Source organism: Varanus komodoensis, unplaced genomic scaffold, assembly GCF_004798865.1.
Source record: "Varanus komodoensis strain SLA01 unplaced genomic scaffold, ASM479886v1 scaffold4, whole genome shotgun sequence".
Lineage (NCBI taxonomy): Eukaryota > Metazoa > Chordata > Lepidosauria > Squamata > Varanidae > Varanus > Varanus komodoensis.
Genome location: NW_025335941.1, coordinates 35,900,227 through 35,926,369, shown reverse-complemented (window position 1 = coordinate 35,926,369; position 26,143 = coordinate 35,900,227). Strand labels below are relative to the sequence as shown.

Below are 26,143 nucleotides of genomic sequence, written 5' to 3'. Positions count from 1 at the left end.
GACAATATGTTAAGCCAGTTAACAACACAGTCTATTTAAGTGATGGGATTTAGTAAGGCTTTTAGTTTAACTCAACAGCTTGCTCTTCTGTTTGTTGATCTGAACAACAAACACTGAGATATTATGAAAAAATCTGGCATGCATATTCAGGGCATAATTTTACACTGCAGTTCAAAAACTGAGCTCAATTCACCTACCCACTTTCAAATAGAGAAGGAAAGACCTTGATATCTCTGTGAAACATTGATACATGCATATCCATGGAGTCATTTTAGGTTCAAAAATAGACTTGTTGCATTTGGATGGTACAATGAACAAGCTATGTGGTGTGGCTTATAAGCTACTCTGCACAAAATGTGCCCAATGGACTAACAGCATATTGTGGGTAAGGTGCCCCATTTTCCTCTTCCTCAGATCATTGCTTTTGCTGGTATCCCAGAGGGACAGCTTGGGAATAGCAAGGTTCCCTACTGCCCTCCATGTACTGTTTTGAGCTTACCATGGCTTGACTTTTGCCCCTTTCCCTTGCAAGATTGGCTTTCAAGATCTCCACCCAGTCATCCACCACGCACCCCTCAAAAGTTGTCCCTCTTCTTAAATTGTCATGATAATGAGCTCAAAAAATTGTGTTTTTTCTTTTTAGCCCAACTTGCTGGATTTGGCCAAACCCAGCAGAGGGAGACATTAATGCATGCAGCTCCTAACCAGGGATACTGGCTGGGGGAAATGCCTGTTGCCCAAATCCAGGATGTCTCCCAGTAAGTGTTCATGCCCCAAATCAACACAGTAGCACTTTGCAAAATCCATTTCCCAGCATTTCTAGGAGAGAACAGGACCTATAAAGGACCCTTTTGCAGCAGATTCCTTGCTGGTCTATTTATCTATTTTGGTAATGCTCATGTCCCCACAGCTGTCATTTTTTGTAGTGTGGTTAACTCAAGGGCATAAGCACAGCCCTAAAAAGCCCCAAGTGTCTTGCTGGAAAGGGTGTTTTAAGGGATACCCTTTCAATTTGCCACCGTTCTTAGAGCTTGAGGTGATCACATGTCCCAAAGGACCTGTGATCCTTGGGCGGGGGACAGAGTTTCCCATTGCAAAGAGTAGGCAAAGCTTGACAGTTATCTTCAACATTCAAGATCAGAGCAATGTTTTAACAGAGAGATCTGGAAGGGATTTAACATTTTGTTTTTTTAGAAAGTGTGCAGGTACAAAGATATGATATGCCTGCATGCTGTCTTGGCAAAAAGGAAATTGCTAGACCCTTCCATGAGCCACTTCAGAAACTGAGCTGGGCTAGACAGGCCTTTGGTTTGATTCAGCGAGGCTAAATCCTATGTTGTTATGTTCTGAGACAAGCAAGAAAACTGCATCATGTCTGGGATGCCAATCCTCTGCATACCAAATAAGTAAGGCTTTTCTCACGAGCTTTCCCACTAAATAAGTTGAGCAGTAGGAGAGAGATTGAAATACTAAGATGAACTTGAAATTAACCTCGCTGGAGACACTTCTCAGGACTATGGACCATCACTCTTTTCTGCCAGGTACTACCTTACTGGCAAATCGAATAAGCTACTCTTTCTCATGAAAATAAGATAAAGGCTCCACCATCCCATTATTCACAATTGTCCCATTCAAAAAGTTGATATTTTGAACCCGAATAGCTTAACCAGGCAGCAGCTATGGCAAAAGCCACATCAACAGCATTTGCATGCACCCTCACTGTCTGCCCGCTACCCACCAAAGCTTTGATGAACATGGCTTACTATGATGAACTATGGACTGCTGTACAAAGTTAAAGTGCCAGCAGATTTATATGCTCATAACATATTCCACAGAGCTGTGGAGGAGCTGTGACATGAAGATGACTTATTTAGTGCATTTGCCACTACATGCAGCCAAACTTTCTCACTGCAGCTTTGCCACTGACAACTTAAGGAATACACTAGTCAAGAGGCTAGAGAAGACCTTTATTACCTCTCTTACAAAGAAAAGAACAGCAACATGAAACTTCTGGGTTCACTCAGCAACTAAGTCAAGTGGTGCCAAATGACTGAACTATATGACAATAGCCTTACAGCCTCACAGGCTGTACTCTACCATGAATCTCTAGAAAATCCTTGCCGCTTTTCAGCGGATGATGGTTTCTACAATGAGTATTTTTTTGCCTGGATGTACCTGACAGATTATCAAGTTTCTACACTGGTGTGGTTTCCACTCTTCTTGCTCAATCATCCCACTATTGGCATCTATTCCATCAGCCAAATTCAATGGATGGCTGGAGCAGTTCCTGCAGCTGCTGCTATTTCCAGAGGACTCTATGGTAGCTGCATGCAGGACTGTGGAAACCAGAGTGCTGGGTTTGGATGACCAGAGAAACCATGGTGAAGCATGAAAACCATAGAACAAGCCATTGCTTCTTATAATGGTTTCGAAAAGCCTATTCTATCACCCACAACCAGTTTTGGATAACATGGCAGATACAAGAAACCATCATGGTTTATCATGTCATGTCAACCCACCCATAGTGTCACCTGGTGGCCCTTCTGGAAAATGTCAGATTCCTATCAGACCCTAAATTCGGACAACCATTAGCAAAAAATGAAAATAAAAGGCAAAAGCAGAAAAGTGTAATGAAGTTCTTTCAACAAATCTTGGTATTCAAATAATATGATACAAGTACTATATTCAGGCGCTATTAAAATGATTTCCCAAAGAAAAGAAAAGTCGAATCTAATACAAATAATGCATATAGGAGAAAAAGTGGGAATTGCAACTACTGCCCCTGTAAAATGTAGAGAATATGAACCCTTTCCCAAGCTCAGACTGATGTGGCCATCAGGATATGTGCATTAGTTTAATAGCACATTGTACACGGGCTGATCAGTAGTCAGCCAGTCAAGCCTTTTGGGGATTCTTGCCCTAAGCCTTCAGTTTTGCCTGCATTCTGGGACTGAAGAACAAATGGAGCTTAAAAAGAAGGGAAAGGGACAACCTCACTCATATTCTGCAGTGGTACCTGCATTTATAGGACCTACATTGTCTTCTAAGTCATCCTTGCTCTTTAAAAAACAATGATCAGATATGAAAATAGTTCAAATCATGCAAAACCTTTGTTTTTGCCTCTATAAAGTACTATAGCTGTCTCCTTACTAGTGGCTTCATCTTCTAATTAAACCCCAGAATCTGGCAGAGTTCTTGCCACACAGCATACAGAAATTGTATGTGGATATTTTGACCCAGAATATGTCACACTTCTCTGTTCTCTGTTGAAAAAAAAAAAGAATAACATGTGAAGTTTCCAACACTTCACTGCAAATAGTGATCAAAAACCAAGTGCCACAGAGGGTTTTAAGGAGTTTGAAGCATATTGCATTGATTATGAGTGTGTCAGAAAATCTTAGCCTTTGGCACAAAGGATTAATTCAGAAAGCACAATATAGAATCAAATAATATTATTACATTACATTTATATTCAGATTTCCCACCTCTTGCTAGGAACCCAGGGCAGTTCACACAGTTCTCTTCCACTCCATTTTATCATCACAACAAAAACCTTGCAAATAGGCTAGGCTGAAAGTGAGTGAATGGCCCAAAGTCACCCGGAGAGCTGCATGGTGTCCACTGTCAAACACTCTAAACAGCACAACACACTGACTCTCTTCTGAAGTTTTAAATCAAAGTATTTACCAGACCTTTTCATGGCAGTCTAACCAGCCTTCCTGGACATCTCTTCTCTTGATTTCAAGACTAAATGAATTGCCATCTGACTCATTTATAGCAGTTTCAGAATTTGTGGCAGGGGTATGTAAACTTTCAGGGTCATGGGCACATTCAGCGATTAAAAAACAGTCCAGGATACTACTGCAAAATGAGTTCCATGGGAGGCATTGCAAGGGACATATAAACTGCCCAAAAGATTGAGTATAAGGTAGAGGTGTGATCTGGTCTGAACACACAGCACCATCAGAAGGCTATTTTGCAGTGAGACTAGCTGCCTGCAAGAAAGCACTTTGCTGCTGTGCTGTTGTTTAAAGTGGGAGGGCTAGGGCACTGCGGTGGGCACCAGGAAAGATACCTGGGGAGGTTGTGGTGCCGATGGGCACCACTTTGTCTAACCTCGATGTATGGCAGACTATATTGAAAATAGAATATTTAGACTATAGATCCTTTGGTATGTAAGAATGAACTCCCCACTGAGGCCTGCCTGGCTCCAGTTTTACCCTCTTTTTACACTAGTTAAAAACTGTTCTCTACTGCAGGGCATTCAAATAGTCTACTGGGGCCTGCCAGCTGTTGAACAACTCTTATGATTTTTCTTTAAGTTACTATTTTTATATATAAAAATAAATCCAAATTTGAAATGGATTATAAAATATGTTCTAATTAATTCTAACATAAGGATTTGTTTTCTTTTTTCCATTTTAGTTTAATCATGCAAAGTGATAGTGTGAGCTGAGAGACTCCACCAGTTTCTGTGCATATTTATAGATGTATATTTGGACATAATTTGTCAAACCAAGGATGTTCCCAAGGATATAAACCAATCCTTGCCACATTGCACATCCCCAGGATTATATCCATAGATCTGAGAATCAGTTTAGGATTCTCTGACTACACCCTAGATTGCTGTACACAACAAACATGGGTGAATTTAGAACTCCTAATTCAAGCACATTGTCTCAGAGAACTGGATGCACATGGAATATATGTAAATCTGAAAGGCATGATGCAAAGATTGGTATCCATACTTGAATTACATGAAATAATTATATTATATGAAATAATGTATGAATATAAGTTCTACAAAATGTTTCTGATCCTTAGTGTTTAGTTAATTTACTAGCACATTTGTTCTTAAGAGGTCTCTATCACTTAAAAGAAAAGCCTATTCTCTTTATATTTTGCTTAAAAGTCTTTATAAATCTTCACTTTATCAGCCTCTTTTTGTGTCACCTTGGGACACATGCTGCATCTGTAATTTTTGTTTTCTAGGCAGAGCCAAAGAATTTCTGCACCTCAGTAAGAGCTTCCTTAATTACTGTACCATTGCAGCCCTGTTTTGGATCTGGCTTTTCTCTCAATATCACTTAACAATATTTAACATGACACAGCAAGTAAAATATGAATCAAAGAAGAAGGATGACCTGGCAAAGTGCTGATATACAAGATTCAACAAAAAGCTGGATGATTGAGAGAGTTTACTTTGGAAAGCTGCTTTGGAAAGCATTTTGATAAAATATTCATTCTTGACAGCAGACAAAAGTTTTTATCATTTTTAAAATCATTTCTGGTTTTATAGCATTTCACTCTCTGTCCCATTGCACCTATTTTCCAAAAATCAAGCAACTTCAGGCAGGTGACAAACAGTGCCTTTCTGTATGCCACTTTCTTTAACCACTTCTCTTGCCTCTGTATTAAGATCCAGGTTCAAGAAACCACATAAATTCAACATTTGGAAGCTTATACAGTAGCTGGAAAGTCAGAGGGAAGTAAAGACGTCATAGCTATTAAAAATTTATTGCCTGTTACAAAGTCTAGGAATTCTCTGCTGTTCTGACTACAAGCACAGGTTGCACGTTTACTGGAAAGAGGACAAATCTTAGAAACAATCTGAGAACAATTTATTATTTCAATATTTATAGACTTATTTTTTGCAAACATAGCACCTTCAGAAAAGAATGACATTTTTAATTTTTCTTAATGCCTGTATCATAAACCTGATCCTTTGATCTCTAATTGTAATTGGCCTATCCACAAACATGAAAAATATGAAACCGAAATAGCACACATGTCAAATGAATGGTAATGAGGCCAGGACAGTATAGCATGTGTGGTTGTATAAAATATTTGTGTATATTTGCATGTAGACTGATATTCATTTGATATTTACATTTCCTAGACCTATTTACTGTATAATTTTTGCAAAACATTTACTTCTTACACTGCAGGGCAATTTATCAAACTAATTGATAGAACTTAAATGTAACAGTCTATTAATGAAAAAGAAGGTAGTTGTATTATTTTTATGGGGTCAGCAGAACTTGGGGCAGAGGACTGATGGAGACTATTCTTCCCTTCCTTTGTGTGCCCTTCACTTCAGGAGATCCATCTGTCCATCTACCAGTCATGCGGTCTTGGCAGCCATTGCCTTGAAGCTTCTTACAAAGCGCAAACGGCATACAACAGACATGATCTGATTCATTATGGATTTCATGGAGATCCTGGTGCGGACCAGTCTTGTATCAGGTCCTTGGGGATGGCTGGCAGAAGGAGTTCTTGGAAGCATCTGTTGGCGTCAACCTGACATAGGAATTGTCTTACAACCAAGGTGGTAGCTCCTCTCTGGGCCTATTCTTCTCAAGGATAAGATAGGGCAGACAGCAAATTCTTCTTTTAGAATCATCTACAATATCAGATCTCTTAACTCTTCCAATAAATGCATTTTTGCATGACCTGCAGAATCTTAGAGGAAATGTGAAGTGCAAAATCTTAGAGCGATGTGCAAAATGTTAAGATCAGTTGGGAATTAAATGGGGACTACTCTCAAATAAAGAAGGGTATACATTTTGATGATTATTCTTGATTCTGTAACAAACCATCTTTCTCCATATTTAACGCCTTGTTGCTAAGGAAAGTATTTTAAATACTTCAAATAAGTCACAATAAATTGAGAACATTAAACAGGTGTTTAAACATTAATACAGGCACAGATTAAAATTTAGAGCTCTTGAATGCGATTGGTACACTAGCCATCTGAGGCTCAGTTGTTTGTACATGTTGCATTTCTTTCATAATTTGGTTGCTATGTCATATGGTCACAGGACATATTCTATTCTACTTTTCAAATAAAACTCTGGCAAGAAATAGAACTCTAAGTATATCTGAAACAGTTTATTTTTAAAAAATAGAGTTAGTTTTCCACTGGTATGTAGTGGTAGTATTTTATGGTAGCTTTTTAGTATTAAAGTGTAACTTGCAGCATTTTAATTTAGTTAAATGATTGTAATAATATTACGCATTTGGTGGATCAGAAATGTACCAAAATCAATCAACCAATCAAACGATCAACAAATTATTTGTATCAAATAAATCAAAACAAAGCCTCGGCTGAAACCTTGAAAATACTGACTTCTGGCAAAATATAAGTTCTTTTTGCTTTTTGTAAAAATATATGTTAGTTTTGCTTTGTCAGTGATGAATAATACTATAATAATCCTCAAATGAAATAATATTTTGACACAATATTCAATCAAATGAAATCAGCATTATATTTCTATTTGCATCTTTCCAGGTTGCAGTACACTGGCAAAACCATTACACGTCTATGGTTATAAATGTTCTTAATCACATATTACTATTAATTTCTTCTTTGCTTCACATTTCCAGAAGAATAACTACAGAAAAGGTTTAACTGAATCTGTATCTCTAATTTCATATACTCACACATGAATTACATATGCTATATCTATTTGAGTTCTGTCACTGCTGGCTTGAAATGCAAATGATTTTAACTGCTGGGAATATTCAACCCATTTTATGTCCTTAGAGAATATGAAGCCAAACATCCTGGTGACAGAGAATCAGAAAACAATAATTTTCTTTTTACCACCTGTATATTATTTTAACATATAATCTTTTCTTATAACATCCACACATCAAAATTGTTGATTTTCCAAGAAGCAACCATAGAAAATAATAAAAGAAACTTAAAAACCTATTTTACCTTAAGTACCTTATATTATAACTGAAGAAAGAAACATTTTTCCTGATGAAACATAGCTAATTTTTTAGTGTCAACTTTTTGTGGATTTTGAGGCATTTTTTTTTGTTGATTCACATACAATATGCAGGTCATACAGATAGTAGAGGGTAATAAAATATAAATATATCTTGCTTTAGGTAGAATCAAAGCTCAAACATAGGTGTTAAGCCACCACCAAATAGAATGGATGGCAGCATAAGTAGTTTTTACATTACTATTATTATTATTAATAAAGTTATGGAAGCATTAGTAATAGTACTGTAAATGTATGTAAAGTAATGAACAAAAGTATCTTTTCTACTGTGACAAATTGAGAATCTATACTTTGCGGGTGGAGAAGAGATAACCAAAGAAGAGAGGGGACAGGAGAAAAGACAAAGACAATTAATTGATCACTATTTGTATTAGCAGTAGTCCAATACTATCTATTCAATACATTACGTTTGCACACAGACATTTCTTTTTTATCTCCATCTGTCCCACCATGCATTCTATAATACTTTCATCTGTCATATAGTATACCAAACACCTAAAGACTGTGAAAGTGATAGAATTAATGTGCTGGATAGAATTAAAGTGATAGATTAATGTGCTGGTGGGGAAACAGGGTAGCAAAGAGGGTATAGTTCCACAGCCATATGAAAAACATGTCTGATAAAAGAATATATATCTGGTAAATGCAATTAGGACAAATTATTGCATAGAAAAGGCAAAGCTCAAATTCAAATGCAATACGCAACAGCCCAGGATTATAGTTAACAATAACAGATAAAATAAAATGACTGAATGGAAGTACTGTTTGTGTGTGCACTTTTTACCTGCTTAAAGACTGATGTTCAGCCTGTCCTGGAAGGGAATGGACTCTCTCTAAAGGAAGACCCTTCTTACTTGTAGTATCATTGAATGAATTATCATCTCATCAAGATTTTTGCAGATCAACTGTTTTATAATCGAATCCAGAGTTTTCCAGAGATTGGTGTCAGATTGACTGGTCTATACTTCCCAGTTTCTTCCTTTTTTCCCTTCTTGAAGACGGGGACAATATTAGCACTTCTGCTGTCATCTGGCACTTCTGTCCTCCATGATTTCTCAGAGATAACAGACAGTGGTTCTGAGGGTTTGTCTGCCAGTTCTTTTATTATTCTAGGATGCAGTTCATTGCACCCTGAGGATCTGAACTCATTCAGTGATCCTTAAACATTTGCCTATCAATCCCAAGCTGCCATCCTGCTCACATTTATAGAATCATAGAATAGTAGAGCTGGAAGGGGCCATTGGGTCAAATCCCTTGCTCAGTGCAGGACTCCAAGTTCCCCTTTATTGTGGAGGTAATCAGTTCTCTTTTGGGAGAAGGCTGAGCCAAAGTAGGAATTGAGCACTTCTGCCTTTCTTTGGGCATCTGCCATTATTTTGCCACCCTCATGGAGTAGCTGACCCACCATTTCTTTGCATTTATTTATTTATTTATTTATTTATTTATTTAAAAACCATGTATTTATTTAAAACATTTCTATGCCGCCCCATTAGCCGAAGCCTCGGGGCAGCTCACAACATAAAATTAAAATATAATACATTCAAAATATAAAACAAATTAACAATATAAAATAAGTCGCCCTGGCCAGATAAAATAAGCAAATAATATTAACAATTAAAAAGAAGTTTAAATAAAAAGGTCTTCACCTTTTACTATAGACATATCTAATGAAGGCCTTTTTGTTGCTTTTAGCATCCTTCGCTACTCTCAGTCCATTCTGAGCTGTAATCTTCGTGATAATATCCCTGCAATTCCATGCTACCTGCCTGTACTCTTCCTTTGCAGCCTTGCCTTCCTTCTACTTCCTATATGTGCCCTCTTTGTTTTCAGAACATCCCTAAATTCAGATAATCTCAGATCACCCAGATATATCAGCTACATCCTTATTTGCACAGAGATAGCTTAGCTATTCATGCTCTGGTATCCTCTTGTCTGGATTACTGAAATGCATTATATGAGAAGCTGCCTTTGAAAAAGGTCTGGAAACTTCAGCTGGCCTAAAATAGGACAAGAGAATTAACAGGGACTGGTCGAGGTGATCACATGATACCAGTATTTTTTTCCAGCTGCACTGGCTGCCAGTCCATGTCAGGACCTAACTCAAAGTGCTGCTGTTGGCATTTAAGGCCTAATTAGCTTGGAGGCAGGTTACCTGAAGGATCATCTCCTCTTGCACATACCTGCCCAGACCCTAAGATTGTCTTTAGTAGTCCTTCTTCAGAAGCTCCTTCCAAAGGAAGTGAAGTGGTAATACTAAGGACACTTTTTGTTGTGGTACCCTGCTGTGGAATGGATTTTCTAGAGAGGCTTGCCTGTTACTTATGTTATACTTTATCTGAAGACCTTCCTGTTTTCCCAGGGATTTTAGTCTTTTAGTTTGTGTTTTTAGCCTGTTACTCTATTTTATTCTTAGCATTACAGTTAGCTTCTAGTTTGTTTTACTTTGATTTTACACTGTAACTTTGAACTTTTAAAATTAATATTGTATTTTATGTTGTATGCTATGGTTTTCTGAACGACCCAGAGAGCTTCGGCTATTAGGTAGTACAAAAGTGTAATCTTTACATATAAATGAATATTTCTGGTTTCTGAACAGAAAAGAAAACTAGCGAGATTACCAGTGCATTTATATGCATAATGATTCCAAAGTAAGTTGAACTTAGTACAATGGGACTTGCATTCGGGTAAGTGTATATAGGACTGAGCATTAATTTGAGTTGCAGAGTTTTAAATATCAATTGAACAAGCTAGAACTTGATTTTAAGTGCCAAATGGAACTATTTTCACCAGGAAATTGTAAATTAACTTTATGGCTGCTTCAGCAAAGCCAGTCACAATTGTGTTCTGAAACCACAAAAGCATGCACTTTTCTTTTACCTGGTACAACTAATACTTGCCCTCTGGAGAAAATTGGGCTTCTAAGAGTGTTATCCTGTGGACCTGAGGACATGTCCCTGGAAATTTCCCTTTGAGGCTCTGTCCTTCAAGGGCAAGATTTGGTTCTGGACTCCCAAAAAACTATGCCTCCTCTCATCCCATGTTAGTTCCCCCCATAAGTATGGAACTCTGATCTGGTTGGTGTGTCTGGAGCGGGGAAAGGAGGCATGTCAGGAATGTGGCAATGGATAGGTATGGAAAGGACATAGATCTGCTGAATTCACAGGGGTCTCACCCCCACCTACACCCTCAACACAGTAGATATCTTAGACCTTATTAACACATGTCTATAGCTGACTATGTTCCTTCAGTGGTTAGGAAGATGCTTTTGAGCATTTCATAACAACATAATGAGGCAGCTAATATCTGAGTTTGGGTTACTTACAGAAGATGAACAAGCAGTTTTAAGCCCACCAAAGAATGTGCATTTAGAATAAGCATAATTACCTTGAGTATAGAGAGCTAAAATGCTGAGAGTGGATATATGTGAATATACATTAGCTAGTCTGGTTTTAGAAATATTCAAATATTAGCTGTTAACTTTTGAAATGAAGCACGAAATAAACTACTCATACTAAAACATATGTAAATGGCTTCAAACAGATTTCTGGGAACACATGGCTTTTCTTTTTTGTATTTTGCTACTAACCACAAATGCCTTTAATCAAAATGTGCAATCTTATATAAAGTAATATTAATGTAAACAATAGCATGTACTTAAAATGAGAGATTTCATAAGCTAACAGAGCAATGAATAGTTGCCTTTTTCCATACCCAGTGCCAGACTCTACTTATTAGGAAAAGTTTCAACATTAACTTGTATATAGCAAAAAATAACAAAGTTATAGAAGCTGAATTACAGCTAGATACTGAGACATCATTTATACGATGTTGGAGCCGAACCAGGCTGGCACTCCTGTAGCTCAAGTGGCATGGCGGACACTGTGGTGAGCCCTTCAAGGGTGAGCTCTTCCACCTGCTCTCCCCCACCTCCTGCTGTACTTGACTGGTCCTTATAAGGCATTGTTCCAGGGGAGAGAGTATAATAGGATTTTGCCTAGTACCTTTATAAAGAGATGCTGCCTGGAAGGCATTTTTGCAGGGATTTGAACCTGGGGGTTTGGGGCATTCAAAGCCCACACTCTGCAGCTGAACTGCACATTCTCTGTTATAATTAGCTCACAGCACAATGCAATTAACAAGCTGTGGTAGCTCCTTATCTACTCCCATGCATACTGGCTGGTTTCTCTAATTACCTTCATCAGACCTGGATTATCATGACATCAGAACCCAGCAATGATGTGGCTGGATAGGCTAACAAGCTACCCAGCAACCCTACAGCAGACCATGGGTTATTAACCAGCCTTGTGTCCTGTGAACCAGGTTTTTTTGGTGTGATAATTAAACACATACTCTGGTAAAAGCAGTCATGTACATGGCTGCTAGTTTTGCTTCTTTGTTGCAATTCTGCATGAGAATTAGAATGGTAAAGCTTTTTAAATAGGAACTGTTGAAAATGGATAGATAAATGTTTTTATCATCATTATAGCCCTGGAATTTACTTGTCAACCCATGAGTGTAGTAGCAGACTCCAGGCAGACAAAAGAAGGCACTCCTATACACAATTAAGTTGAGTTATAGAAGTTATAGAATTTGCAGCTCCAGGACATGGTGAAAGACCTTTAGTAAAGCAGGATTAGACATCAGGGGATAATAGGTTTCTCAATGACTATTAGCCATTATGGACTATGAATGCAGGCTGCTTGGGAGTAGGCACAAGCCACTGCCTCCCTTCCCTGCTTATTTATTTATTTAGCAAGTTTCCCTGATGGTATCTGCTTGTGGGCTTCCCTGATGGTATCTGGCTGGCCAGCAAGGAAAGCTTGGCCAGCCATGAAATATGTGTGTAAGGGAGATTTCTCTAATGGTTGCATATTGAAAAGTTGCTGGAAAAAGTTTCTGTCTGTGGTCTTTTTTCACAAGTATAGTATTCGGTCACAAGACAAGTAAAAATAAATACTTCATGGAGCACATACAAGAGGGGATTAATCATTCTTTCAACATCACGTGACCACTCTGAAACATCCAGTACTATCCTTAGCCAGAAAGAAAATCCTCAGTTAGATGAACTCAAGCTCAGAATAACAGTTGCATTCCAATACGCATGAAGGTAGCAGGGGCTTCAGTAAAAATAAACATGGAAAGTGGATAGCTCAAAAATAAACAGTTCACTACAAATATACTACTTCCAAAACTAATTTCTGACTGTTTGCAACCCTATGCCCACTTAACCAGAAGTAAGCCACATAAAATACAAAGGCATTTAGATTTCATATTTAAATATCACAACATGTAGCATGGTGCTGTGACTTAGATAGCACAGAAAAGCTTGTAGATCAGTGGCAGGACACAAAAATTCTCAGGATCAAGCCCCAGCATTTTCAGGTAGGGCTGGGAAAGGGTCCTGTCTGAAACCCTGGAGACCTGTCAGATAGTATGACTAATACTGGACTAGATGGTCCAGTGTTCTGGTTTGTAACAGCTTCCTATGTTACTAACCTCAACCATCAATTTATATATCTGTGTAAGTTAAGAGTGGGTGTTCAGGATTTCATATATACTGTATACCTAGCCTTATTCAGGCATTATCCTAACCAGTTGCTCTCATTACACAAGCTGAGAGGAGGCTTCACTGAGCAGTATCTTCCTTAAGATCACATCACAACCTGACTGCATAACATGAACCTGCCTGTGTAGCTGTACAGCAAGTTAGCATGCCACTTCACCTTCACTAAGCTAAAAAGGCACAGGCTGCAGCCAGATGGGTGACCACATGTGGAAGCAGAGCAGGGGGTTGGGCTTGATGGTCTTACAAGCCACTTCCAATTCTGCTTCTGCTTCTGCTTCTGTTCTGTTCTAAGCTGCAGGAAGAGCATGGAGGCCACTGTGCATACAGCTGTTCACGTGGAGGTTTCCATGTGACTGAAAACTAAATTAATACATGCTTGTCTCTTATGCAGAAACTTCCAGATGTACAGCTGTGCACTTGTGCAGTTCATGTAAATGCCTATGGCTGGAGCTTCAATGTGATGCATTGTTACAGGGTGGGACTTCTTGAAATGGACCCATTCTGGCTCCTATGGTAACTTCCACCACTTACAATAATGCTAGAATAGGGCTACTTACAGTAGATATCTAAAGAATTGGGAGTGAAGGAGCCTTTAGCAAAAGAAAAACAAATAAGTGATACTGACTGTCATAGAATCTCCAATAATACATTAGCCTTGTTTGAGTTGTTTGACAAAAATAAAAGTGCTACACTTAAGAGCAAGTGTCACACAATGGAACCCAGACAATAAATGTAGAATTGCTTCAACCTAACCACATTGTTAGAAAGAGCCAAATAACAAGCGATTTGTAATGAACGAGCACAGTACTTTCTGAAAAGACTGGCTCATGGCCATGGACAGGGAGGTTCTGGTGTCAGGGTGGTGACTAAGACATAGTCAGCGTGTCAGTTGTGGTCTGGGTCTTCAGGACTTGCACAATGAAAGGCTAACTTCTGCATTTACAGGATTTCCTAATGTACCCTGGGAATCCCAGTCAAGTCCCTGAATATTGTTGGGTACTACATGATGCTGCTATGTCAGGAAGGGGGTCAGAGATAGAACTTGCTTACAATTCTTAAACATGACTATGATATAGTTTACCTAGTTTCTTTAGTTAAATCAGTTATGGTGTCAGTTAAGTTTAGCTACAAGACCCCTTTCATACTTTGGCCATGTGTACAATGAGCATCTCATTTGTGGTCCTGACATGTTTTGTAGTGATTGAAAAGACCCGTGTATGTGCTTACAGGGCTCCTCTCTGAAAATAATCTTCTGTGTATGCAGTTATACATACATAGATGTACATACATCTGGAGGTCTTTTCAGACTGGACACTGGACACACATTAAGTTTAGAAGACAGAGCTCACAGCCCCAGTCCCAACAGATGCTCACTGTTCACGCAGTGTATAAAGATCATGTGAATTTATGTAACAGCATTTATTAACACAATATAGGTTTCCTTCCATATCTTCACCACTCTATGAAAGGGTATGTGGAAAAAAAGGATTATAGAAATGAAAAAAGAAGATAATGAACAGGCTGATCTAGTCTGATCATCTGTTGTTAATTCTGAAATCCTGGCTTGTTACAGTCATTTGGGAAAGTGTCAGGAAAAGTTGACCTACATATTGTTACTTAAGAAGTTCTAGTTCTAACACGACTGCCTTCCATTGCATTCTCAAATTACATCTTGCAGTCCATCACACACAACATGCACAATACACAAGAGAATGATGATCTGTCATGCCATCTTGTAATGCCATCTATCAAAGAAAAAGCAAAAGGATTACATTTCTTTTACCAGTATTACAAATAAGATTTAGGGAGCATAATAGTCTGCTGTGCAAGGCAGCATATAAAATGTTTTTTAAGAACCTTTAGTTACATTTTGTCAGATAAATCTGTCATCTGATCTTCTTTGCTGGCTCATCCCCTCATAGGCAGAAACAATTTTAGGTCAGATGGTTAGGGTTGTATTGTTGATTACAATTCTGGGAGGTACCCTTGTAAGAACAGCCTGAGGACCAACAAAATTATGAGACACCATGGAAAAACTTGAACGTTTGTTTTCATTTCAAATTGCTTATGGTAATGTTTTTGTATATTGGGAAACATGTAATAACAAAATTTTCTTACTGAACTTTGGCACCATGATTAGACTGGCCTTCCTGCGAGATTCAGCGTGCAACACCATTTAAGCACCCAGGCAGACCAAGCATAATCAATAGAGTAAGAATTGTGTCAGCTGGCTGACAATTTAACTGCAAATGGTAAATTTCACAATTGTAAAAATTGTCAAAGCAATATGTGAAAAATGCGAGAAGCTCTAGTCTCATTCACCAGGAATGTTTCCAGTTGCATTGTTTCCAGAAAAAAAAAAAAAAACACAAATGCATGTGCATCATATAAAACTGTCATGCACTGTAAGTACAAATTTCTGAAGTAATTAAGGAAACAAACAAACAGATTAGCTAAATCAGGGAGGTTAGTATGATTTTAATTTGAGTTCTCATGTTTTGAACACCAATGATGCAAGTCTGTTCAGATGGAACTTCTCCACAAGTGAGGAAAAGCAGCAGCGAGTGGGTGCAGAAGGGGTCTGATGTTAGAGTCAGCAGGTTCAGCTGGGAAACCTGTTGGCTCTTGAGAACGCAGAAGGACAAAGACAGCAACAGAAATTTGGAACAAGCAAGAACAGAAATTTTAAAAGGAAAAAGGTACACCTGTCATTCTTTGTACTTTATCAGGAAGACCAGAGAAAGGGTGGTAATTGAAGGAGCTCAAAATGAGCAAATGGCAAGCTTGCTGACATGAGGATTAGGAAGGAAACAGCTCAAAGACTCAAACTCAAAAATTCTTTGAGAGATTAAGACCATACTAAAGAATGTGGTAGTCCTGGAAGTGCAATTCCTAGGCAAACAATCAAGATGGGAGTCTTGAGGTGGTGTGCTTTCTGTGGGATTGATAGCACTTCTTATAATTTACCTTTTTTACTTTGTAGGGCTCCCAGCAGAGAAATGAGAATGAGGCAAAGACTAGAATGAAAACAAAAAGGTTCAGTGTTCAAATCCCAGGAGGTCCAACAATAAATGAATGGCAAGTGGGGCTACCCCGTGATCATATCCATACAGGCAACTGAAAAAGTTATTTGAATTATGCCAACAAAAATAGTTTGAGCTATGGTACTAGAAAAATAAAATGGTGGATGAATACTGCTCTTTAGTAACAGTGTATGGTCTTCCACTTCAGTTTTCCACACGGTTTAGATATAATTACAATCTATAATTAGCCCTAGTTTTTCCATCTCCTCTTCAGTTATCCTACCAGCTGCAGCCACATCATCATATTTTTAAACATTGCTGCTTGTTTCTGTTGGGCATTTTTATCTGGTTGATACAAATCCCTTAAGGGCTATATCCAAAACTGGTGGTTACATCACTTCCCTGAAACTACAGGATGTTACAGAAATGAACACCTTTCATGGGAAATGAGTTGCCTAGCTTTCAGAGAAATTGTAGCATGTTCCTTCTGTCATACTTAAAATAGTTTTGAGAGAAAGTCATCCCATGTCTCTACTGACACTACCCTCCAGTGGAACTATCAGAACAACTGATAAGCCAATTTTATCAACTTATCTGTGTGGTAGCTTGAAATGAAGTTGACTCTTTGCAGCCAACATAAGCAACCTGCCAAGGCTGCACAGGCATGTCATCATACCTACTGCACTTATGTAAACTTGGTAGCAGATGGTGAGAATGCTGGTGGCAACAGCACTGCTAAGGGTGAACACAGTGTGGGTGTTAAATAAATGGCATAGCTCAGTAAAACTTTTATAAACTGTAATGCCATTTTGGTTTATGCTCAGGTACCTGGAATTCTGCAGTGCTCATTCTGTAATGCCCAAGTCTTAGCAACAGTCACTTGGAGAATATCTTAAGTATTAAATAGCGCAATGGATAATATGTGGCCTGAAATCAGCACAGTAGTTTATTTTATCCCATTTGTTCTCAGAGGTAAGAATAGGCCTTTTCAAAGTTCATTGAAAGCCAATGAGATTCTGGTGAAGAAACAGGTAGAGAAAAAGGAAAGGGCTATATTGGTTGTTGCAGGCTGTTGTGAAGTGGGCAAATGCCACAACGAACCAGTTGGTATGTCATGATAAGTCCCTCTAAGTACCCTGAACAACACAAGAATGAGCCATGAATTCTTAGATGCAGGGTTAGCATCCTAGAGATATGTGTATCACATTTATCTCTAGGAAACCAAAGGTCCAATTAAAACTGACTTAATGCAGAAAGAACAATCTGAAAATAAATTATTAATGGCTGTTTGATGGACCTTGCTTTTGCTGTCTTCGCAATTACTTTGATGCAAACCAAAGTAAACTTCAGGTGATCCATAGCTTAATGTACTATGTTGGCTGTTACTTTTAGGAAGCTACCCTCAGGTGTTTTTTGGGCACCTGTTCCCTTCTTTGTATACTGAGTGACAAACGAGCATTATTATAAGCACCAATCTTCCTTCTACATGTATTCTTTTGTCACCACACAGCCAAACAATGCTACATTTACCACTTTGGTTCCTATGTTAGGGCATTCTCATGTGCGGAGGAAGGTTGGAACGTACTCCGCCTACACAGCTGGAAAAGGAAAGCTGGATGTTGTCCAAAGTAGGACATTTAAATTTTGCTGCAAGACCTAAAGATAGTTTCTCCTTAGCATCTTTGTTCTGGGGAAATGCTTCCCAGTGTTCAAACTAGAAATTGCTGTTGCTGAGAAAATGCAATTTTCTTCTTGGTTAACATTCAGATTCCCCACCCACCACCCACCAGTGCTCCCCACACCAGTTTTATCACTGACGTTGCATAGGTTTCATGGGCAGTGACTAACTGGTGCTTGTGATCTTACCCCAAAAGTTTTTTGTACATTTTACATTATTTTGCTCCTGTCCAAAATGGCTGTACCTCTCTTACCTCAGTGCTCATGGAATTGATTCATTCCCACAGAATATAGAGGTGCAACATTATTCTTATAACTGAGAGATAAATAGGCACAATGAAATATCTTCTATATTTTCTAGAGATATATGTGCCACCAACAGACAGAAAGATACAGAAAATTTGAAAAATTAAAGAAGAATATTTTAATTTATGTGAGATATAAAATGTCATGGTTAAGTGTGTGAAAGATTTATATTACATGCACCATCCAATGATTATGAAAAGCACTGATCAACAGATATTCATGACACCAGCACAAATTCCTTTCTCATGGCAAACTGTGTAATAGTACTTTTTCACTAAGGCAAGATTTTTTTTTTTTTCTTGTGAATTCTGGGGAGCAGAGGTTCTCCCTCTGTTGAACTGATTTTAGGAATGGCACTTTGTGATTAGTGGAGCCATGGCTTTTATATTCTCCCAAGAAAACCATTTGTGCTTGGAAGGATCCAGATGAAGAAATAAAAATTATACTTCTACCTGCAGTAACTTCATACCTTCTTATTGCAAATATTGTCAAAGTCATATATGTGGCATTAAGACAAGCTATCAAAATCAGGCATGTGGAACATAATGGTCTAACCATTGCACACCTGCTTTTGCATCTGTATAATTTGGTTTTCATGTAGTGACTTAACAGTAATTATTCTCTTTCCATCATGCTTCTCTAAATATCCAATCCACTTTCCAAGAACTCCTACAGAAAGTAGTATTTTCCCTGCTGACAAATCCAAAAACTGACATTTTAAAACAGATGTTTCCCCTTATCATACTCAGTCAGGTGGAAGTAGTTCATGTCGATGCTTCAAGAATAGTGTATCTGTGTGAAGAGTTTCCCCAATGTTCCATAAGGAACTGGCATCTGAGAGTCTTCTTGGCTTTCTTTCCTACAGCTGCAGGAAGCAAATTTTCTTTCCTTGCTTGTACCAGGGAAAGGAAATCCAATTTCATGACATAAGGCCAGGAATAAGAAGACTTCACATCCTGGAGTGGAAAACTAAGTGCTTGGATTCTAGGACCCAGCAGGAGAAGGTTCAGAAGCTAAAATTGTTAAGTCTACCCAAAAATAAATCTGGCAGGAAGATGCTATAGGGATCACACAGGGATTATGAAGTGATGTTAAAGTGAACTCTTTAATTAAAGTCCTAACACTGTTTTTATCTGTGAAATCTGTGAATGGGATTAGACATTACCAGAGGAAGTATAAATTATTTACAGTAATTGGCTTAATTTTTTTTTTTTTGACAAAGAAGGTGGATCCAAGAGACAATTCTTGTATTATTCTAAAGTCAAACTTAAGTGCTTTAACAAAAGACACAGAGCCACAGAACATCCTCAAATAACCAACACAACAGAATACTTGACCTAGTAAGAATAATCTCATATTACACTTTTATCTAGTGGAATAGCTGTTTGTGTTTGTTTATTTGCAAAAAGGAGAATAATTTGAAACCATATGGACTTCCAGTTGCAACTTAATTTGAGACACAGATTTGTACTTTTGCTTTTCTCTACTAGAAGAATATTCCCACTGACTGAAGCATAAAATGCAAAGCATTTGTCTTTGCCAGTATTCTACACTTAAGGATAGTTATGGCTCTAGTCCCACAAAAGTGGATTGGAAAGACAAATAAAGCCATCTGCAAGGTTTGTGATCTGGAAATGATCCATGTTCCAAAGACAGACAATACATAGTACTTAACTCTGGAGTGTAATGGCACTGCTAATTGCCAACCTATGTTTACTTCTCTAATCTTTTGAGGTTTCAGAATTTGAGGTATAGTTCCACACTGAAGGAATGCTTTCATACCAGTAATGGAAATATATAGTTTATAAAACTATGAAATCTGTTTGATTCTGAAAGAGCAAAACTTCAACTTTAGGGGGTACAGTAGGGGATAAATAAACCAACATACATATTTTCAGGTGGAAAGTAATTCACTGTTTTACAGGTGGGAGACTGCTGCTGTCTTGAGCTCAGCTATGTAGTACGGACAACTTGAAGGATCCCATTTTCTGAGTTAGCATTTCTCCAAGCAGCTGAACAGCGTGCACACACACACACACACACACACACACGTTTCTCATATAAGCTTGAAGTTCACTGCACACATGCATGTAAAAAGCACACAATGTACTTTTAAAAAAAGTCAAAGTCAACAGCTGAATTTGAAGTACACAAAAGGTTGTGAAGTTCTGCTTTAGTGCCAAGGTGTTACAAAGTACTTCTTGGTCTAGAATTAGAAATGTGGTATGAATGCTACAGTATGTCTTCTTCTTTTGCAGCAACCAAACACTTTAAAAATACAAGATGCAATGAAGATCCAGTTTAAGGGGAATAGTGTGGGAAAGGAAAGTACTTCAGTGTTTGCATATTTTCTTTCAATCTATAGAGAAGAAGATCCAGTGCAGTGTCTGCAAACCTCTTGCTTATTATCATCATACAAACATGGATTTCATTAAAAAAATAAAATGTAAGTACTTGAGGGGAGGAAGAAAACAGAATGTTTATCTCAGTGTAAAATCAAATCTCAAAATGTCCTAGTAGTCACCTCACATATTAGCATACAAAGCAAATGCCCAAGAACACATGTAAAACTAATCTTCATTTGTTTGCAGCATGGATGCTCTATTTTGAATCCTGAACAAAAAAGCTATTTTAATTCTTTGCCTTATTTATACAAGTAGTTAAAAACTTCTCTCTACTATGTGATTTTGCCCTTTCCCCATTACATCTCTCTCTTTCATGTTCATAATTCTTTCATACATGCTGAAAGCAAGGTTGCTTCATTAAGACCAAGCATTTCCCCCCAAATACATATATTAAAAAAATCACATCTACTTGCCTCTTGGCAATTTCTGAACATTTCCAAGATTTAGTGCAATATTTCCACAGAACAGTAGAAAGACCAGCCTTGAGATCATGTTTCAAACCCAAACTTGCACAGATAAAGATGCTGAAGAGTGTCATACAAGGTAATGCAGCTGCAGTAGAGTGAACTGTTCTCTCTGTCACAGAGGAAGCAAAACTTTGACAGGAGTTAAGTTTACACAGTGGGAGGAGACAGTATGACATCACACCATTTCACTGGGAAAAAGAAGGCAATTACAATATAAATTTTACTATAAATCTCTTGCCTGAAACAGATTTCCTGCTGCTGTTACAAATGCATGTCTAAGATGCAGAAAATTTTAACTTCCAATCCTTTGCAGTGCCTATTTATTTAAAAAAGTTAGGGAAACTAGGAATAAATTAAGCTACATTGTAAAACAGAGCGCAAACAGGCTTCTAAAACACACAAAAGAAAAAGTTGAATGTCATTGGGGTAACAAGAAAGAGGATGCAATTAGCAGGTGCAAATGACTTATGGTGCTAGGCAAGAATTTTGGCCAGAAGACCACCCAGCTCTCAGTATACATGGTTCTTGCCTTCCTGGTCAATACTGAGCACTCCACTTCAGCAACCATAGGGAGAATCACAGGTTAACTGTAGCATAAAGGAACAGGGATTGTATAACTACACAGGTTAGCACTTAAACATAGCTACAGGTAAGCAACTTGTTTTCCTTCTTCATGGTCTTTGTGCAGTCTTCAAAATGTTTATGGGGTGAGTGAGGTTTTTTGTTTGACCTGCCCTAAACAGTGATGACATTTGAGGTTGGATGCTTGAAGAGGAAACTTGGATTGTCTGTTATACTCTACATAAGTTATCTAGCCAGTTTTTATTTCTTAATAATACTTCCATGCACTTCTATGCTGCTTAATATAATAAAATTGCTGAGTGCCATGCGCATACTAATATTTCAGCCCCATCTAGATATAGGAGGCATGGAATAGATCTTGTTCCATGGTTTGCTAGAGAACTGGAGCAGAATAGCTGACATAGTGAAAGTGATGGGTACAGTAGTATCTAGATGGAGCAGCTGAAACCCCAGGTTCTTTACCAATGGCCCCAGGTCTCTGAAAAGAGAGTCTCCAAGTTCAATAGCCATTAATTGGCCTCCAGTGAAAGAACAACATAGTATTGGATGACTTACCAAGGCCAAAGAGGATACTGGCAATATGGCAGGCAGCAAAGGATGTCTCTGTAACAAAGACGCAGACATTACTATCAAGGTCAATACCAACATATCAGAAGAGTGGTCATACAGGTAGCAACAAAATGATTGAACTGTGTGCAGCTAGTAACGGTGAGGTGGCAAAAGGAGGAGGTAGAAAATAGATTCAACTCTGTAGCAAAGAGGTTATAACCATGTCAGGACTTTAGTTCCAAGATATGGTATCAGGAAAGACGTTTCAAAACTGAGCATCACAAAGTTGTTAAGATATGTACTCTACAATTCAAAAGAAAATTATTCTTGTGATGGCAGCAAGAATTCCCATCCCAATAGAAGTGAGATGCATATGGCCAGTGTGTGAGTCCCAGGGCTTTTCTACAGAAATTTGGGAGGGGGGGGGGATCTGCAGTCCTGATGGTACAATAGCAACTGATAGAACCAATACTGCAGCATAGGGTTGTGATGGTCCTCCATGGAATCTGTCCCTCTTCTGTTTGTTGGACTTGTGCTCTGCCCTTGCTTAGGCACCCTGTGAGCACTTGCAGAACTCCAGTTACACAACCTGCAACCTTCTTCCACAGTATATGTGCAGCATCTGTACAGGCTCACTGCCCGTGGGTGGGGCTGTTAATGTGAATGCACAGTGTGCTTGCCAGACAGGCAGACTCATAACCATAAGAAAGCAGGCCAGAGTCCAAGGAACCAAGCCCAGGGAATCCAATGGATCCCCACCCCCAAAATAGAGTCCTCATACACTCCTACTGAAGAGGTTCCCATTGGATAGGGGTCCAGGTATACATAGTTAGGGGTAGCAGTAACCAAGAGAAGAACCCCTTGATCCCAAGGACTTGGAGCTAAACATCGTGAACAACTATAAGAGTCAGAAAGATCAGGCAAATAATTACTCCATCTGGGATAGATGTCACCCCTAATTTTCCCTTTAGCGATTTACATAATGACCTGATCTTACTTGAATTCCTTAATGTTTCTCGTTTGGGTCCAGATGTTGAATACTAGAATGATTTTACCTTTTACAAGACCAACAGAATGTAAGCATTTGGCATGGGCTTGCTCAGTTGGAGATTTTTTAGATGTTGACATTTTAGAAACCTTGGCTTGGCACGGCAAATGTTAGGAGTGAGCAAAGTAGCTGCTCTGGGCACACATTATCAAGGCATGCTGGCTGGACTTCAGAGGGGATTGAGGAGGAGGAGGAGGAGGAAGAAGACGCAGACGAGCATGGGGGTACTTTGGAATGTGAGCCAATTCCAGACATTGAGCTAAGAAAAGCTGCGACAGTTATCTCAAGGCCAGACTCCTCAAGTGGAGAGGCAGCCTATTGAAATAACCAAGATGTACAGATACCGGGAGGACACTTGCAACAGTAGAGTTTTTCAGAGAGAGACAAGGTGGATATGGCTCTTGAGCCCATGATGCAATGTTGGCTCAATTAGATTCGTGCACAGAGAGGAGCTATGCTCATTTTCTGACGGCACATCCTGAAGGGATGGGGCTCAGGCGTGCTCATAAGCAGAGTTCCTGGAAGTGAATGTTAGATTGGGTTCAATGAACTGCTCTGTGCATGCTCAGAAATTCAATCTAGGTGTTGCTTCTAGAAAACACTTTGGTCAATAAAGAATATTTTGCAGGAAAGGTCTGTGGTTTTGGATGTGCAAAGGGAGGAATCCTGGATCATGACACCAAGAGTATGACTGCTTCAAGATGAGTTCCAATATGATCAATATATTGCTAATACTCAAGACAAAAAGTGGTGATAGAGACACACTGAGAATCCAGCTGGCATAACACAACTGCTCATGGGGTTTTGTCACTCTTGTTTACTTCAGGGTGATTTGACATGACATTCTGAATCCAGTCTGGTTCCCTCAACAAGGTTTGCAACCCTGAGTGTCAGACCTTGCTCCACTTCAGGTGAACATATAGCCTGTGGCACCAGAGTCAGTGTAGTTAGGTCCAGCCATGGGAAGCCAGATGCCTGAGAATTCTGTTTCACCAGAAGTCTAACTGGCTAAAGAGCCATGTGGGGATGAGGCACAGGATATTGATGCAGCCAATCTTCCACAGCTGAGAAAACTGACCTTCATGAAATCCTCTCTCTCTTCACCTGTGGTATCTTCCATGAAAACAGGAGTGCAGGAGAAGAGGGGTCATAGTAGGTATCCTAGTGTGTTGCCAACTAAAGAGGGTAGGGCAAAGGGGTGTAACAAGGCCCAGCCAGGCTTTTCTGCCAGGCCTGAATGCCCGGTAGTGATTTTATGAGCATTCCCCTTTATCTAACCAGAGCAACATGTGGTAGACTTCATTGGAAACAACACATTGCTAAACCTGTAAGGCCTGATTTCTCTGAGGCTGTGAACTTATTGGAACTTGTTCTGTGTGCCAAATCCAGGGCAAGTTGAATCTTGTGATGCTTGTGAATTGTCTCCATCTTCATTGTGATCTGTTAACTGCAGATCTTTATTGGGGCTATAAAGACTTATAACCAATTACTAGAACTGCCTCAGTCAAAAGTTTTATTGAGACTTCTGTCTCTGCTCCAAGAAATCATGACTTAATATCCTTGGCTTATTGCTGGGTTGTTCAAAGTGACTTGTTTTCAAGGTTGTTACAAACTGCTCAGAAAGCTTCTGCTATTGGGCAGCATAAAATTTCAGTGAATAATAACAGCAACAATTGTGGCGTGCAAACTTGTCAGTGTAGGTTCTGCATAGCTTGAGGGATAGAGATGTCTGGAAAAAGTGACAAAACCTCCAACTACTCCATGCAGTGCCCTCCATCCCTCACCTTTGCCATTTTTCTTTAAAGAAAGAAGTACCATCTCAAATTTGAGAAGGGACATTGTAGCATGGAAACAGGAGAGAAAATCATACCTCCTGAATGCCATTGATCTCAACTGGGGGGCACAATTTACCAAGAGGTACATCTATCACACGTACAAGCATAGTTATGCTAGGAAGAGAAATATTGCTTATCTCTAACTGTGATAAACAGTTAATGATGCTTTTAAAGTGTGAAAGAAAGGGAGACCCCCTCAGCCACTTCATCCTAAGATGTGAGGTGACCTCCTCCACTCTGAATACTAATGTCACTGATTTTTGGTGTTGTATCACATATGTCAAAGCAGGTGCTTCACAAGGCAAGGAGGGGAGGGGGAGGATCTCATCACAGCAGAAATCTGGGCAAAGGCCTCTGGAATACATCCTGGGAGTGAGTGGCAGAGCAAAGCAGGGAAGCCAGCCAGGGACCCCTGACTGACTGTCTGTCTCTAACACTGGATCTTAGGGAGAGATTAAGCAACACATCATGGCTGCATTCAGTATGCCTTATTGAGAACTATCATGTGACTTTCACCAAGCCAGAACCAGTAGTTATCATGCTCATCAATTGGAAAGGTAGTAACTTATTACTGCAAATGGAACACTTCAGAAAAAGTGCTTTAGAGAGCAACCAGGGCACCCAACTGGTGCAAACTGGACTTAACAAAAGACATACAGAGGAACAAAAGAAAAAAAGAAAAGGAATGGACAGAAAGAAATGAAGAAAAAAGGCTGGTTCACATGCTTTTACTATCCACCAAAAGGCACCCCTGGGTATTTCAAGAGCTGGCAACAAGTGCCTTCTTGGAACAAGTACACCAATGCCTTCTGATATGCTACATTTTATTTAGCTTGTATTAACAATATAGCTTCGATCTGTTCTGGATGATGCAGAAGTTTTTCTTTTC

The 26,143-nt window shown here is 39.0% G+C and overlaps 1 protein-coding gene across 16 annotated transcripts in view; it reads right to left on the bottom strand.

Moving 5' to 3' along the window:
• The window catches only part of LOC123029256 (ABI family member 3 binding protein), a 133,760-nt gene extending 112,410 nt beyond the window's left edge, over positions 1 to 21,350 (bottom strand). For 14 of the 16 annotated variants that reach the window (XM_044441958.1, XM_044441964.1, XM_044441968.1 and 11 more), the window contains exon 1: positions 21,187 to 21,350. In XM_044441958.1, the coding sequence (XP_044297893.1) occupies positions 21,187 to 21,265 (79 nt within the window). In that variant the 5' untranslated portion in view covers positions 21,266 to 21,350. Of the gene's footprint in view, positions 1 to 499; positions 566 to 9,442; positions 9,551 to 21,186 lie in introns of those variants that run through there. The other 2 variants (XM_044441965.1, XM_044441969.1) reach the window with 2 other exon arrangements.
• Positions 21,351 to 26,143: the final 4,793 nt, after the last annotated feature.